Source organism: Melozone crissalis, unplaced genomic scaffold, assembly GCF_028551555.1.
Source record: "Melozone crissalis strain CALT ecotype California unplaced genomic scaffold, PUWL_Pcris_2 ptg000013l_1, whole genome shotgun sequence".
Classification (NCBI taxonomy): Eukaryota; Metazoa; Chordata; class Aves; order Passeriformes; family Passerellidae; genus Melozone; species Melozone crissalis.
The window spans coordinates 48777252-48794781 of NW_026535791.1; the positions used below are offsets into that span (position 1 = coordinate 48777252).

A 17530-nucleotide genomic window follows, 5' to 3' on the forward strand; every position below is an offset into this window, starting at 1 on the left:
TCTCATTTTCTTGGCTGTCCAATGTCATTCTCACATGGAGCATTTCTTCCTGCTGTATAGCTCTACTCTCAATCTCTCAATTTTCCTTGTTTTCACCCCTCGGGTTACTGTCGGTATCCTTTTATCCCTGATGACTGTGTTTTCCCCAAGGGGGTTTGGTTTCTCTTCTACTGCTATTTTCTTCTTCAGCTCCTTCCACTACACACACTGTCACCTTGTAACAGTTTTTATGTCCTGCCTATTGTTCTCCCTGACAGTGAATAATCTATTTTTCATCTTGGGACTTCACCGTCATGTTTTCATCAGTTTTCTCAATGCTAATTTTAGCTGTCACCTGTGCTGATGAAGGTTCCTGTTTAGCCCAGATTATAGATCATCTGCTGATGCAGTCAGTTCCTCTGCACAGAGTCCTGAGCACTGCAGTGGTGGAAATGTGATTTGTCACTTTGGGCAATATGCATCATTGAATATCTCAGTTTGCATCTGAAGATGCTGGCCCAGGTCTCAGTTTCATTTACACCATTTGTTCCTTCCTCTGGCAGAGGGGTTACATTGGCATAACACTTACACAAACTAATATAACCTATTTGTGTACTGCAACTCATTTCAGGCTACTAGACACTTGTGATTGGATTTTACTTATAAACATAAAATAAAGAAGAGTTTTCCTCTAAAGAGAAGTTACAAGAAGGAAATTCAAACATGGGGATATTCTGTATCATTTTGTTTTGTTGTTCTTTTGCTGGGCTTTGCTTTTCCCCATCCTCCTTGTTACTATGCACTCAGAATATCTACTGTAAAAGAAAACAAAGGGAGGATATTTGGTATTTCCTCTTACTAATTTGTTTTGTTACATTTTTCAAAATGAAAATGTTTCATTGTTCCAGATGTATATTGCAAGGAAATGGAGTCTGCTTTACACAGATCCTCATGAGGAGTGCTGCAGGGTGCTTCTGCCATTTACCTATTTTCACCTCCTGAGGATACAACACTCTCCAAATAAAAGGCCAAAGATGTAAATGTAATCATTTTTATGTGTAAGAATAAATTCAGGAGGGGCAGAGAAAAATCTGTCTTGAGTATCCAGTGCAAAAAACAAAGCTCCCACATTCTTTTGCACCGTTTGGACTGCTCCTTCAAGTCCTCTCCCCAGAGAAGCCATACATACAGGCATAGTGTCTCACCTCTGTTCTCTCCTCTGTGGTGTCTGTAAGAAGATAGAGCTTACCCAGATTTCCTATTTAATTTGTTTTCCCTCAGTCTTTGGCAGTGATTAGCCAAACCAGCCAGTTATTTTTTCTCTGTAACAACTGGTTCCACCCTTGTGTCAGCTGTGCACCAATTTAATGACAGTAGTTTCAGAAGTTGTATTCCTGATGCTCTCTAGTGTGGTTGGGACCATGCTGTGGCCTACAGAGCCTAATTGCATGCTCTTGGTTGGGATATACTTACTGGCTCAGCTGTCTAATCTCTCCTAACGTGGTACCACAGTATGGACATGGGATCCTGCTGTCTCTCTATCTATCCTTCTCTGGGCTGTGAATACTGGTACAAACCACATGCAGGAGGATTCTGCTCTCAGGTGTAGCAGTGCAAATCTGAATTAGTTGCTCCAGACTTACACCGAGTCCAGTTTCAGCCCACACATTTGTTTTGGTGTTTGACCACCCTTTGCATGCATCTTCACATGGCCATCAGAAGGCTGAGTGATGCTGGTTGATGAGGCTCAAACCTGTCAAGATAGCATCAGCTGTTCACCATGCTTCATTGCTCAGCACATTCTTAATAACTCTTAATCAACTCTTTCCCTCATTTTCCAACGCTTTTGATCCCAGCCCACACCAGTGTCTAACAAGAGCTGTGCCAATCTTAGAACCATCACATCCAATACTTGTTCCTGGCTGTGGAGCAGCCCCTTAGCACTCAGTTCCAGCAGCACTTGCTGTTCACAGAGGGACCATCCCAGCAATAGCTGGTGACAGGATTCTGGTGCCAGCTGGCAAGCGCTGTCTCTGGACTCACCAAGCAGCGTGTGGTGCCATCGCTGCGATCTCCCCAGTGCTCTAGATGGAGTAGTTATCTCTGCAGAATAGCAGGCACAGCTGCTCTGTATTGCTTCGTTAATGGCCATTAATGACTAGAATAAAAATCAGGCTGTGAATCATGACTGTTATTGGACACAATTTTGTGCTGTTTTCTCAGCAAAAGGATTCATTTCTCTGTCAATCAGATAGCTTTTTAAGTGATTTATCTTTGACTTCTTTTCTGGTAATGATTATAAACTGGAACTGCAGGTCCCACATGCCTGTCACAAGGCTGATCCAGCCCTGATGAATAGAGAGAAACTCAAGCAAGAAGGGGAGAGCAAATAATTAAAGGGTCTAGCAACAGGCATAAAAGGAGCGCGACATATCTTTGTCCAAACTACAGTGGATACCATTGGCTTTTGAAATGAGATTTGAGGCTTGGATTCCTTTATGCTGCCTGGAAATCAATTTAGTCAATGTGAAATAGTGAAGTGGTATGCCAAGAGATCTGTGGTGTTTTGCTATTCATGATCCTTTTGGGAACCTTTCTAGGAATTTATAAGTAGCACGGCTATCCAACTAATATAAGGTTCTGAAATAGTTCATGCTGAAGCTTTCACCAGCTCACTGTGTAGAATGATGTCGTTGGCATCATTCAAAGAACTTTCTAGTAATAGAAAAAATTCAAAAGATTTTTTGGGATTTGCTGTAATTCTGAAGATTTTCAACACCCTTCTTAAAACTAATTATGTAATGGAATTCTCAAGAATTTGCACTTTGCTCTCCCACAATGATACTAATTTTGAATGTCAGCATATCTCAGGATGCATTTCTCATATAGGACCATATTCAGCAGCCAGACTTGGCTGAGCCAAATGAAGTTCAGTGTATGGAAATGATTCCAGATTTCATACATCCACAGAAGGTAAAGTTGAAAGGGATCTTCAAAGGTCAGCCATTCCCCACCCCATCCCTGAGCAAAGTCAACACAGGATAAACCTTTCCTGCCAGGTGTCTGTACAGCCTGCTCCAGAGATGGGATTGCACAGTGCCTCTAGCAAAATCTGGTCAAAAGCTTCTGGGGTTTTACAGTTTAATTTTTTTTCCTTAATTTCTTACATGTGTAAATAGTTGCAAATATATATATACATTTATATGCAGTGCTGGATTAATGGTTGGACTCAATGATTTTAGAGGTCCTTTGTAACCTGAACAATCTATGATTCTATTCATACCCATGTGTATGCACTTACGCACACATAAGATTATGTATGTGTGTGTAGTGTAGACTACATCACATTTTGTGTTTTTAAAAAACTCTTTTAGGGAAATAGCTGAGCAAATATGAAAAGTAGGAACACTCATAGCAGGTCCCTGAAGTGATGCAGTCATTTCTTTTCCTCGTTTACACCCTTTACCTAGATTCTAAATTTATGCTAATCGGTCTTTTGTAAGAGTGTGTGGAAGCTTTGCAGAGATGTATTACTGTCAGTTCTTTAAACAGATCAAAAATGGTCTGTGCAGACAGGGTTTTGGAAGGGAATACTATCTGTTTCTTCAGGAAATTAAATGCACAAATTCTTTTTGCATCCTTCCAGCTGTAATAAATAGCTGAAGGACTCAGTTTGTAGCCATTTCTATGAGTTTTCCCCTAATGGATCATTCAGATGAATAATGCAAAGGAAACATTTAAACTATTTCAGAGTGCATGTATTCAAAATGCACATGTTCAAAAACTACTAAGTACATCACATCTCTGTTCTGGTCATTTTTCTATCAAAGCCAATCCGTGGTCTGAACATCCTGGATCAGGAATTTGTGGGAGATTTTTCTGTGTAAGAAGTATCTGCGAAAAAACCAGCTGCCCTTGCCTGGCCATTTGACATTAGGATCTTGTTACATGGAGCGTGGTAGACCATACATAGCTCCTATTTTCACAGAGTGAGCAGTGGAAATAAAGTGAGATCGGCCGGGAACTCTGTCTCAGCTTTCTGGAGGAAGAGATTTTCTTCTTTTTAGTAAATTCCTGTGCAAGAGCAGAGAAAGATTGGATGCCATGAGGGAACAAAGCTGACTTCCCAGCTTTTCTCAGCCCACTCCTTCCTTTTTTCATAGGAGATCTGAGCATCCAGGCAGAGCCCCATTGAGAGGCTTGCCTTCCACGGCTGTTGTAGAAAGCAGTGCTTGTTTAAGCCTGGGTTTAGTATGATGACCCCAGAAGAAAGGGATGGTAGCAGAAATCCATTGGCAAACTGAGTAGTTCAAACTGGAAAAAGTCAGAGTTTTGTTCTAGTCACTTGAGCTTTCCTAAGGACTTGTACGTTCTGGGTGTGAACTGTACCAAGTGAAAATTTGAGCAATATGAATCTGGTTTGTACTTGTTCATCATCTCCTGAAATTCTTATAAGGTCCTCTGGATTAAAATATAATATCAAAATACCATTGGTTTTAGGAAATGAACTTGTGTCTAAACTGAAGCTGATCCAAAAGGTGAATGCAACTTGGTTTTTTGATATGTTATCTTTGGGTTTTTATTTGCTTTGCAGTTTTACTTTATAATATTTTTTTAAAGAAAAACTGACATTCAGTGTGCTAGCTGTGTAGGCTTGTTGCTGAGCACCTTGTACTATTCCTTGTTGGATGTGTTTCCAGGACTACCTGTGCTGTACTGGTGCTTCCCTTTGAATTGTGTTCCAGAGCAGACAAGCATCACAACAGACCCTTGGATGCACAGGGGCAACTTCATGCTGAGGAGTTTTCACCTGTGATTTGTAGGTGACCTCTTGGGTCAGACATTCTTCTCTCCCCTAATGAAGTCAGGAGTTACCTGTTCCCACCTGCTGTGCTCAGACCCTTGGAGCTGCTGGCAGCCAGCATGAGCTGCACCGCTCTGCAGGGTGCTTCAGTGCACTTTGAGTGGGATGCCTGGGAAAAGATGCTGGGACAGGGATGCTGCTAGCCCTGCTTCCCAGGATTTGGGAAATTTGGGAAAAAGCCACTTTTACCTGGCTTGTGGCCTCCTCTGTGTACTCACTCTCTAAGCTATCATTTGGGTAACCAAAAATTGGCATCTTTCTACTGAAAATATTTGATTATGTGTTTTGTGTATCTCTGGTTTTAGGATGAAATTTTGACAGTCATCAGGAGGGTGGATGACAACTGGGCAGAAGGAATGCTGGGTGACAAGATTGGCATTTTCCCTATCCTCTATGTTGAGGTAAGTTTATAACACATGGTGGTGGATGCTGGTCTTGAAATCTTGTGGGGCTTTTGTGCCTACAAGGGCAGGATAATCTCAAATATTCTTATATGAGAAGGATGAACTAAAACAGAATTACTGAAAAGAGAATTGTTTTGGGTGCTGTCTGCTAAGGCACTATGGGTTTACCCCCAATTAAATTTAAAGTGGCCAGCACAATATGTTACATGAACTCCTTCTAAAGGCTTCCCCTTTGGTGTAATCTCCAAAGTGCATAGGGGAAGTAGGGGAGGAGGATTGTAGTTGGGATACCTCCACACACCTGAGGAGAGATGTGAGTTTTGGGCTGGTGGAGAGCCGTGATCGAAATGCACAGATCTTCAGAGGGGTCTGTCTCAGCATGGGACACCTGTTGAGGGTGTTCTCTGCCTCAACAGGGGCTCAGGCTCCTCCACCCATGTGCCCAAGGGCTCTCATTCCATGTGTGCCAGACCCATCTTTATCCTGAGCTCTTTCCTGTTGTAATTTCCACAGGATTCTTATTTCAGAATAAATGCTGAGACTTCACTTCCTCTGTGCACACCTGTGGTTCCACCTCTTCCCACTGCTGCCCCTGCTGCTGGTTGTGCCCTTCCAGGCAGACATTGCATGGGACCAGGGCTCCAGGCAGCAGTGGTGACCCTGCTGGTGCAGCTCTGTGGTCCAGGTGCCAGGCAGTGTCTTCAAGGAGCTTTCCTCCCTCATGGGTGAACTAGGGGTGCAAAGAGCAGATGGGCACCACATGCATGTATATTTTTGTGGGGTGCTGCCACTCTGCACTCAGTAGTCAGAGCAGTATCTCCCTAACTCTGCTTCCAGCTATTGTCTGGTGCCTCTGCAGTGAAGAATCTCTTGTGCCCAGAGCAGAGCCTGCTTTACTGTGTGTGGCTCTGGTGCCTGCCTCTGAAATTACTTCTCCAGTTTTCTTAGTTAGTGATTGGAGACAAAATAGAGATAATTAGTGCCTGACTACCTAATTATTAACTCCGACAATGACCAATTTGGAATAAACCATCATTAATATACATTGCATTCCCACAGTTGACAAGAACAATAATATTAACACCAGAATGTGTAGGAGCTGTTATTGGGAAACCAGCTGCCTCACATAAGTTAATGACTAGTTTTCTTCTATTCTGAATGTGTGAGACATGTTCAGTTTGTTGTGATTAAATGAGAAAGCTGGGTTTCTTCCAGATTTCATCCTTTTCCCCTTCTTTCTCTTGTCCCTGGAAAGTGCAATGTTACTGTCCTGAGTTTTGCTGCAGAAGGAGTGAACTGGGGACCTCTGCACAGCCAGCCACCACTGCACCTCAGCACCTTTCCCCAGCTCTAGTTTCATCTGTAGGCTGGCACTGCCTACGCACTGTGCAGCATCCTGATCCTTCTCCCACTCCTAGGTATCTGTTCTCCATAATTACTGCTCTTGAAGGTTGAAGGGCTCATAACCTCAGAAGAACAGCCTGCAGAGAAGTCTTGCTAAAGACTTGTTGAAGTTCTCCAAGCACTAGCACATCCTGGGTGGCCATGGAAGAGCAGGAGGTAGCGCTGTGCAGGGTCAGAACAGTGATGCTTGCAGATTCTAAAGAGATGCAGACAGCCAGGTGGCCAGCACCAGGGGCCAAGAACACGTGTGGCAAGGTCTGCATGCATATACATTCATACCAGATACACACACAGAGTAGGTAAAGTTCAATTGTATATGTGTATATTCATGTGCATACACACACATGTATTTTATCTGTATACATTTGAAATCTGGAGATTTGAAAGCCCTATTCAAATGAGATGCTTGGGTGCCATGGCCATAATATTTGTGCAGTGGTTTGTAAAACCAAAGGGAAGTGATCCTCCAGACTGCAATATTGGATGCCTATTTCATCCACATAGTGGATGAAGGCCTTGTTCTGAATATGAGATGAGCTTATGCAAGTATTCAAGTTATACAATTATGTTGCTGTTGCCAGCTTCAGATGTTACTTTGCATTAAAAATTAAAAGGAATTAGCAGGTCAAGTCCCAAAGAAGTTTTTTAAATCTCTGTGCTGATATTTATAAAGTAAATACATTAAACAAGTAGTACTTGAATCTAAAAACACTCCTCAAGTCTGTCTAAGTCCATTAAGTGGTTTTCAAAATCTTGGCAAAATGTGTAGAATAAGCAAAGTTTAATTCTCACAGTAGCCTTCCATTTGTGTCAGTGGATTGGCTGAAGTGTGTGGGATTTCACATGGCATCCTAAGCCCTGCACTCTGGACAGAGTGAATTCCAGCTTGGCAGGCTCTGCTGTCCCCAGTTGCTCCCACGGCCAGACAAGAGCTCTTACCCTTGCTGTGCAAGCCAGAGCTTTAGAAAACAAGCCAGCCACTGAGGACCTCAGGGTTTAGCATGCCAGGGCTACAAACAGTGCATATAATCCTTGTTTTGGCCTCTTGTGTCAACACTTTGTCCTGGCAATGTGCTGCTTTACCCTTCACACAGGTGCTTCCCCAAAAGGCTTTTGCAGGGGCTTACAAAGTTTTTGCAATGGGTGGTGAAGAGGGATGCTTAGCAAATACCTCACCAGGATCACCACTTCTGTAAAGGAAGCTTTTAGAGCCAGATCCTGGTGGCAGAAAGAGGCACAAAAAACCAGCAGATGTCAAAATACACCTTGCCCCTGCAGTGTTTTAGAAAGTCTCTATCTCAGCATCATGTTTGGTTGTCTGTACAGCCATATGAGTGCAATGTGGCATAGATCTTATTCTTTATTCCTTACAAGTGTTTAACAAGGGTGCTTACATGTCTTCAGAGAGGCTTTTTCCTGCCTCTGTAGTATCATCTCTGTCCCATCCTCAGAGCAGTTACAAGTGGATAAGGAACAAATATTCACAGCTCTCAATGATTACTTTTACAGCATGAGTCACAAACAATATGTTCTGTCAGGGAGAGTTGGGACTATTGTTTCTTCTTACTTTGTTGCTGTCCTTCATCCTCAGTAGAAGTCAGTTGGGCTGATAACTTACATTTTCATTTGTCTACAGAAAAAACCTCACAATATAATGAAATTGATCCTCAATGTGCCTTCTGTCCTGAAATAAACATCTTGTTAATAATCTGTATGGTTTGACGTCATATTCTTGCTCTGAGGAGTTTTGGACCTCTAAGGAATTCAAAGCCCTGTCAAAATTTCTTTTATTTTACTGTCTTCAAGCTAGCTCCTTAATTCTTAATAACTTTTATTATCTCTGTTTCAAAGTTGTGTTCTGCTGCTATGTGTAAAATTGAGAACAATGAAGAATAAAGTATGTCCTAATAGATTTAAGTAACTGGGAGTGAAATTTGAGGGCAATGGTGTGCTGAGTATTTGGAGGGAGGCATCCTGCTCGGATGGGCAGGAACTGGGAAATTCAAAACTCTAAGCTATTAGAGCAAAATTTCTGCCTGAAATCCCCACAGCAAAGAAAAAGATTGACCAAGATCAAGAAGCCTTATGAATCAGTGGTAGAGCATGGCAATTATGTTGGGCGCTACTGTGACTGTAATATCAGCAAATTACAATTGATGAAGTGCCAACCCATTGTTATAATGTTTTATGGCAGCAGGAGCACTGAAAGCTGTGATTAAGTAATATTAGGAGCTTTAAAATTCTTTTTACAGAGCAGCGAAGCAGGGTAATGAGGATCTTTTCCTGTTCTTCACAGTCAAAAAGGAAAGAAAAAAGTAGAAAGGAGGTCTGGGAGAAAGAGGGAGGAGGAGAATGGGCAGAGCTGATGAGTTCGATGCCCTGCAGCATCGGTCCAGAAGACTCCCCAGGGAAAATAATTCTTGCAAGTCAGGGATTAAAAAGAGTTCAAGCAGAAGTGAAAACAAACAAAATCCAAAAGCAAATGCATTTCTTAAAGAAAACAATGATTTTTCATTCCAAAATTATCTTTGCAAAGCAGACTATCCATTCAAGTTTTATGCTGTACTGCAGGATCTAAAAGTCATCCTAAAAAAGCTTAACCATAGAGGTGAACCCAAGCACATTTACCAGGATCCCAGCTGAGGTTGTTCAGTAGTGTCACAGAGGCCCATGTTCCCAGCAGAAGAAGGTCCTCAGCTGTGTAATCATGCACTTTGCTGAGAGTAGCCTTCAGTTAGCTGCAAATGAAAGCAGATGGTTTACCCTTTCAGTCTGGATGGCAGATTTTGTCCTTTTTTTCTCCATAGGCAGATTCCCAACAGCCATTTCCCACTATGCTGGTGTCCCCAGTGGCAGTCATCACAGTTTTATATTATGTTATTGAAAACTCAGATGTGTCTGCATGTGTATTTCTAGCTCTAATATTCTGACCATTTTCAACAAATGATTGTTGCTCTGTCCACTTCTTCTTTATATTTTTTCTCTCCTCATTCTGTTTGGTTTCTCCTTTCAGCTGCAGGACAGATGGGTCCCTATGGGACTCTCATAATTAATTCAACCTTGATGTCTGACCCATCATTTATTTTTGTGTGGGCTTGGTGGCAGCACACTCTGAATCTTTCTAAGTATCTTTTATGAAAACCTTCCAAAAAACCTGAAGCATTACATGTTCATTAAATACTAACGTGTGTTTGGTGCCCTTTTCAAAAAGGATGTGCAATCTCTGTTTTTAAGTACTGTAAAAATGGTTCATTTTAGCCTTGCAAGTATCATTTAATGTGAATAAAAATGGAATCTTTTGAAAGGTGGGTAGATGGAAGCTAATGTAGATGATTTTAGAAAAGCTGACTTACTAAATCTCAGAGGAGCAAATTCATCCCAGTTGTAAGTAGGTGTAACACTAATGAGTTAAGAATTATACCCATTAACATCACAATTGATTTTTTTCTGTTCTCTCTCCTTTTGTATGTCAGATAAAAATGGAATAAGAACCTTGTAAATCTGACAATAATGTAAGTGCTAAGAGATGTTCAGCCAATTTCTGTTGGAAAGCTTTATTGATATGCATTTTCAAGGTTTGTGCATATATTGTTTTAAGAATTTCATTCCTGCACCTTCATAACTTCTAAAAAGTTGGTCCCACTTGTTTTTATCCTGTATAGAATATTAAGATACCAAGATTAAGATTACGAAGATAGTTCTTGGTACCAGATGTCTGTGTGAATGGAGTACAAAATACAGTTCTCATGCTTCACATTCAAAATAAAACATGCAGAATTTCTGTTGTAGGCTGCAAGAGGGACCTCTATTTTCACATCAATCCATGAATAAAACTCATTGATTTAAAGTACTCTTACATGCATACAAAGTAAAATAGTCTGTGGAAGTTCAAATAAAGATTATGTTAGTCAGGAAAACTAAGAGTATTAGCTGTCAGAGGTGAGAAAAAGATTAAATATACAACATATTACAATATATAAATATGTATTATTCTATTATATATCTATTACTTATATATATACACATTATTTTTAATCTGTGGCCCATTTTTCTGCATAACAGCTTGATTTCTTATGTTCCCTTTTGCCTCTATAAATAAAGAACCTTGTGCTCTTTGATTTAATTTCCTATGTAAAATGTAAATTAGCGTGACATTGGGCAGAAAATTTGTCTTCTTTAAATTCGACTGGTTTCTTTTAAGTTCTCTTGATTTCTAGCACCCTTCATAAAGTGATCATTCATACAGATTCTCTAACTCTTTCCTCCCTCTTCAGGATACAAAACTGAGTTCTTTTGTCACCTTTTGACTTAAATGTCTGTACTAGCTGAGCCCCTCAGCTCTGTAGACCTTTTCGTGTCACTCAGTCCCCTCAGGCTGTGTCTGGACAAGTCAAAGCAGAGCAGCTTTCTGGTTTCTTTGTCAGGGAACACCACATTTGCACTGAAGTTCATCTCAGGTGGGTGCCACAGAGGGGAAGCCTGCATACTGAAATAGGTAGGAGTACTGTCACATTTGAGTCATCCTCCAGCCCAGACAATTATGAGATCTGTGTGAGCCATGGTGAGAGCCAGTATGTAAATTTAGACACAGCTGTAAGTTGTGAAAATTTGCCTTTTGAGAACTGACAGTTTTAGTTACAGGTCTTCTCTTGATTTTACTCTTCCCTACTTTCATTTGAATGAGCTCAAAATTATTTGGATTTATGTGTTAAGACCAATATTTCTATTCATCAAAACCAGATCCGAGTTGTTATCACCTCTTATTGTTTCAGGGTGTGTTAAACCAGAAATTTGTCAGCTGTCATATCCAAAAATATCTTTCCTACCCACTCCTCCTAATTATGAGTAACATCTGAATTTCCTAGACTGTGTTTTGTAAAAATAACTCTCTGGAGCAATTTATAGCAAAAAACAGGTTTCCAGCACAACCAACTCAAGCACACAACCTTTGCAAATAAGCCCATTTCCTGAGTCTTTCAGGGTGATATATATCAATTCTGTATCTGCACAGGGCATTTTTGAAGTGCTGCTTCCTAAATGCCAAAAATTAGGTTCCTTAGGCATCTAAGCTGATCTGATAACAAGACTTTGGTCTATAGCCACAATCCACTGAAGGACTTCTGGCACTTCCCCTGCAAAATCCTGTTTGGATCCTGCCTGGTGTAAATGGACTGGGGTCTGGCCTACTGTGTTTGCATCTGCTGCCACTTCCCTGTGCTCTCAGCACATCAGCCCTTCCCTTCACCTTCAGATCACCTGAACCAGGCTTGTGCTTTAATATATGTTTTCTGCTCCTGGGTGCATTTCTGTCTCATTTCTGTTATTTCTACACTGAGTTTTGGGCTGCCTCAAAGCTTTTCTTCTGCTGTTATGGTTGCAGGGTTGCTTGTGTTACAAAACAATCACTAGTGATGATTTCTGAAGGACAAAGTAAGTAGATAGCACATCTCTTAGACATAAGTTCTGCCTGTGCAACAAATGTGTTGGACTTGGCAGTGGTGCTGAGAAGCCTCAGAGCACACAACCATTGCAGTGACAAACCCCAGCACTAGAAATTAGCATTCCAAGCACTAGAAATTAACATTCCCAAGTGAGCATACCCTCTGTCCCACAGGGCTCTGAGTGGGATCTAGAGCCTATCATCAGTAGTCCATACTCTCTCTAGAGAAGGTACTGAAGAGACGTTTTGTCTTTTCCAGCCATTGATCACCTTTGACAGCTTCTAAAGATTGTTTCAGCACTGATGACTTCCTGGGATCTTTTTCCTTTTGAAAATAAAGTACATTTCAGTCTCACTTACCTAGAGCTAATGCATGAATGTATATTAAGAAGTTATATGTCAACAGACACACTGTCTAGAAGTTAATTAAACATAAAATCCTAGAGGATTTCATTATTTCTCACACCAGCATTCTTTATCTTTTTTCCTAGTATTCTTGTAAGTGCATGTTGCACATCTTAATTATCTTCCTTCTTGGGGAATTAGCTCCCTTCTTGGGGAGCTTTCCTAATGCCTTAAAACTCTGAATGGGGATCTTAAATCCAAATATAGATATGGAGGGTCAGTAGGAGGCTTTTGGGAGATGCCCCTGGCAAACTGGCTGCCTTCTCTGCCCCTTTGCTGGTGGCCGGAGCCCCATGAGCAAAGAGCAAAATGTTTCCATGTGTCTGCCACAGCCCTGATGCTGGGAGTGATGAAAAAAAGTGTGTCCTATATTAAAATCCCAGATTGTGAAAGGACCTGACAGAGGTGGAAGCACATGTTATCCTTTGTTGTGCCAGTGGTGGGTAAGATGCTCTCCATCAGAGGGACAGGAGATGAGAGTGACACCAAAAAGGAATTACCAAGGAGTGCCTGTTAGAGCCCCCTCTGGTCTTTGTTTTCAGGAAATGGCATGTTGCCTAAGTATGATGGAGAGACATGGATTTCACAGATGAACCACTCAGGGGATAAGGAGTGGTCTGGGTGGTTACATTCAAAGAGTGGCAGTCACCATTTTGGTGTCTAACTAGAGAGCAGTGATGAGTGGCATTCCTTAGGGGTCAGTATTGGGACCAATGCTGTTTAAAATGTCTGTTAGTGACATGGAGAGTGGGATCAAATTCACCCTCTGGTGCCACCAAGCTCTGAGGTGTGGTCAACACACTGGAGGGAAGGGATGGCATCCAGAGGGACCTGGACAGGCCTGAGAGGTGGGACCATGCAAACCTCACAAAGTTCAACAAGGCCAAGTGCCAAGGTCCTGCACCTGGGACAGGGCAATCCCAAGCACAGGTACAGACTGCATGAAGAATGGACTGAGAGCAGCCCTTAAAAGAAAGTCTTGGAGGTGCTGGTGGATGAGAAGTTCAACAAGGCTCAGCAGTGCACAATTGCAGCCCAGAGATCCAGACACATCCTGGGCTGCATCCAAAGCAGCGTGGCCAGTGGGGTGAGGAAGATGACTCTTCCCTCTACTCTGCTCTCATGAGACCCTACCTGCAGGGCTGCATCCAGCTCTGGGGACCCCAACATAAGGAAGATGTGAACCTGTCGGAACAAGTCCAGAGAAGGGCCACAAAGCTGATCAGAGGGCTGGAACACCTCCTGTGACAGGGGGACTGGAACTAGATCGTGTTTAAGGTCCTATCTAACCCAAACCATTCCGTGTTTTTATGCTTATTCTACCATGGTACATAGTCACAAATGTGTCTAAACTTGACCAATTGAACTTTCAAGAAAAGTAGTTTGAAGAATAACAGTTTCCTGATAGAATGTAGCAATGAATCGGTTTTGCCTCTTTCTTTACTTCTTATTGTCGCACATGCTGGAATGGTCAAACTGCTTTTATTCTAGGCACAAAAAGATCAGTGAGTGTGTGTGTATGCTGAATGCATGCTTCAAATAATAAAAATAACAGATGAAGTTGGGGTTTTGCCTAAAAATGTCATTAGCTGTGCCAAAACCAGATGTTGAAGTCTGAAATCCTCTGACATTTTGTTAGGTGTTAGAGCTGAACATTGAAAAAGCCAAATTCAAAAGACTAGAGGAAGAATCTGTAAATTAAACAGGGGAAAATCAGAAACAGAGGAAGATAGTTGGAATTAATTTGGGAATCTCTATCTTTTCCAGATTTTCTCTAGAACACACAGGACTCTTGAAGGCTGACCCCTTTGTGTTTAGTCTATCCTGTAGAAGAAATTGTATTGGTTTTGCTTACTTTATTCCTTTACAAAGTAGACCAGCCATTGTTTATTTTATCTCCTGCTGCATCCTTTTTGAGTGTAATACTGGCATTATTTTAATCTGACAAAAGCAAGGGCTGCTGCCAAAGGGATTGTCTTGCTTTTAACTCATGTGTGACAATTCTTTCCTTCTGCCCTCCATGTTCCAGGACTACCAGATACATCTGCATGCTGAGATGAATCAGGGAAGTCACCCTGTTGAAAGCTATTCATTTAAGCTGGAGCTGTTTTAGTTTCCAGTCATATCTGTTACATTTACTGCACAGTCACATGAACATCCTTGCTGATGCAGGGCAGAAAGAGGGAAGATGGGAAAGGAGGCCATGTGGTACCTCACACTGCAGGAAAACGTCTATGAGGGCAGCAGCTCCCACCCCCAGTTGTCCTGCAGTGAGTGCTGCCATTGCACTGTGCTGCAAGCCATCAGGCAAAAATGGTGAGGTGAGGAATGTGGGACTCTGTGCAAGCAACCTCCTCCACCTCCTGGTTGTCCCTTGACTAATCTAATTATTTTATTAAGTTATAATTTTATGACAAAGCATACTAGATACTCCATAAACCAGGTTAATAATATTAGTTTTTGCTTAAGTGAGGCTGGAGGGAGTGTCCTGCTCTAAATCTGACTTTGAAGTCTTCCGATCTGTTTAGACACAATTGAATCAAATTGACAGGAAATTTCATGAGAGAGCTTTCTATAATAGAATTTTTCTGTAACAGAATTTTTCTGGAAACCTTGGGACAGAGCAAGAGAGGTGCCAGAGCATTCAGATAGTGGTAGACTCATGCTGGAGGTATTCTTCTCTTACCACATGGCTAAAGGGATGGCACTGAGGGAAGAGGCAGCTCTGTTTCTCAAGAAGAAAGCAACCATGCAGAAGGAGGGAGAGCACTCCCTGATGGTCATCTCTTTGATCCCTTTCTCTGATCTGCTTTAGCCTCAACAACATAGTAAGGAATTTATAGTAATGACTTCCTCTTGTATCCTTTTCCTAGCCCAGGACAAAGGACAATGACTATAACCTTTGAGAAATAATTTCCTCAGCATCTTCCCTCCTTGCTCCAGTCTGGTCCTTAGATTTGCCTGTTCCCAGCCAAGGCCTTTCACTTCCATAGGTGCATTGCTCAGGAAAGAGATGTGTGTGGATATATTGATTTGGTGGATGCAAGATTTTATTATCCCTCATTATATGAACTATGGGAATGGAAGAAGAGCTATAGAGATGATTAATACTGAATTAATGAAAATCTCCCAGGCCAAATGAGATCTGAGAGCTCTTGGTACTGGCACTGAGTTTCTCTGCCCTAAAGCACCTGGGGGGCTGTCATGGTTTAACCTTGGCTGACTACTGTGCTGGGATTACTGCTGTGTCTCAAGCACAAGGTTTTGTCCTATGGGGGTCCTTGAAGGCACAAAAGCACTCCTGAGAGATGAGTTTAAGGTCAAAGTAAAGGCAGCTCCACAGCATTCCAGTGACACACAGGTCTGCCTTTGCACAGAGGAACTCTCGCTAAGCACATACTTGAGTTTCCAGGGCAGTGCACAGTACACAGTTAAGTGTGTTACTTCTCTTTGGCCACTGGTTAAAGAGGGAGCATTGTACTTTCATGGCAAGTAATAAAGACATTGCCAGTGGGAATCACATCCTCCTGAGTTGTTTAATTCATTCATGTGGCTGGCAGTTCTACCAGTCTTTGTCCAACCTGATTGCTGAGCATTTGCAAAGATCAAACTCTCATCAGGTCATACCCTGATTATGGCTGTATCCTTTTTGCATCCTTAGCAAATGCAGATGTGCCTCATTCTTGACAGTCTGAAGTGGTCATCTGCTGCTATTCCTTTCTTTCTCTCTGGAGTCTTTTTCTGTCCTCTAGAGCCTATAAAGCTCACCCTTACTTGCAACCCTTTGCTTACTCATTACTCTTTGCCTGTTGTCTTTTATTTATTACTGAATGCCAACTATGACAATCACTTCGTCATTATTTTTTAATGCCAAATTTCTTTCATAGTGCTCTGTTCTTCACTGTTGTGATGAATGCTTCAAACATCTGCATCAGAATTGCTCCTCCAGATCCTTCTCTGAAATTGCTCTTGGCTGTGATGGCTAGAGAAGATGTATGTTGTGCAATTCTCTGTCCATCTTGCTGATAAGACTGTTGCATTGTATATTTTGTCTATAACTATACATTGTCTCTTGTCCCCATCCTAAATTGTACTTCCTTTGGGCCAAGAGCTGTCATGTTGCTCTTTGTTTGCATAATGCTTCTCACAATGGAATTCTGATGTGTGGTAGGAGCTTTTCAGCATTTAATGGCAAAAATAAGTATGAATAAATGTTTCTGTGTGACTGCATCACACAATGTGGTCACAGTTTGCAAAATTTCAGTTTCTTTGAGACAACTTGTCTCTCTGCCTACGGAATGTAGGTGCAATGCAGGGCAGACTGTTTTCAGAAAGGAATGCGTTAGGAAAATATTTGAGCTTGAGTAATTCCACAAACAGGAAAAAACCTCCAGTGTTCTGCAGTTTCAGAAAGATTTCCTACTGTGCAGATTTTTTGCTAGCCCACTCCTTTTGCCATCTCAGAACTCAAACAGCATGGTCTAGAGCAGTGGTTTTCCAAATTCCTTCCACTTGTAGCATACTAGCATAAACAGCATTTGCATATGGATGTCATAAAAGTGACTAATGCTGGCAATCATTGTACTTTATTGCAGTAATGTGACACATGTGCCTGAGCATCCTAAATGATCTGCTCCAAGCTCACTGGGGCTGCAGAAATGGCACACCTCTTATCTAGCAGTGACACCTGTGGCAGAGCAGGCTTGGACAGAAACCAGAACATTGATCCAGCTCCAGATGGGTGTGCAAGAGGCAAAGGCACTAGCTGCTTCACTGCATGATTCCGCTGCACTGGGTGTGCATCCTTTACCATGAACCAGAAATTAAACCCAAAAAGTTGAACAAGTAACATTTCTAGTTTGTTTGCCAGAGAGTTCAATATCCTTTTGACTGCAGATGTTGGCAAGTCAATGATGAGACCTCCCACTCTGAACTCAACCTTGCCCCCAATCATATTTTAACATCTCAGACTCTCCAAAGAGGTCTATAAATGGTTCTTTGAGGTGAGGGGCAGTGAGTCATGCCACGAGTATG

General features: G+C 41.8%; 1 protein-coding gene across 1 annotated transcript in view; it reads left to right on the forward strand.

Moving 5' to 3' along the window:
- The window catches only part of SH3RF3 (SH3 domain containing ring finger 3), a 246174-nt gene that overhangs the window by 155248 nt on the left and 73396 nt on the right, over nt 1-17530 (forward strand). Inside the window, exon 3 of the mRNA XM_054272003.1 lies at nt 5149-5244. Within this exon, the coding sequence (XP_054127978.1) occupies nt 5149-5244 (96 nt within the window). The remainder of the gene's footprint in view (nt 1-5148; nt 5245-17530) is intronic.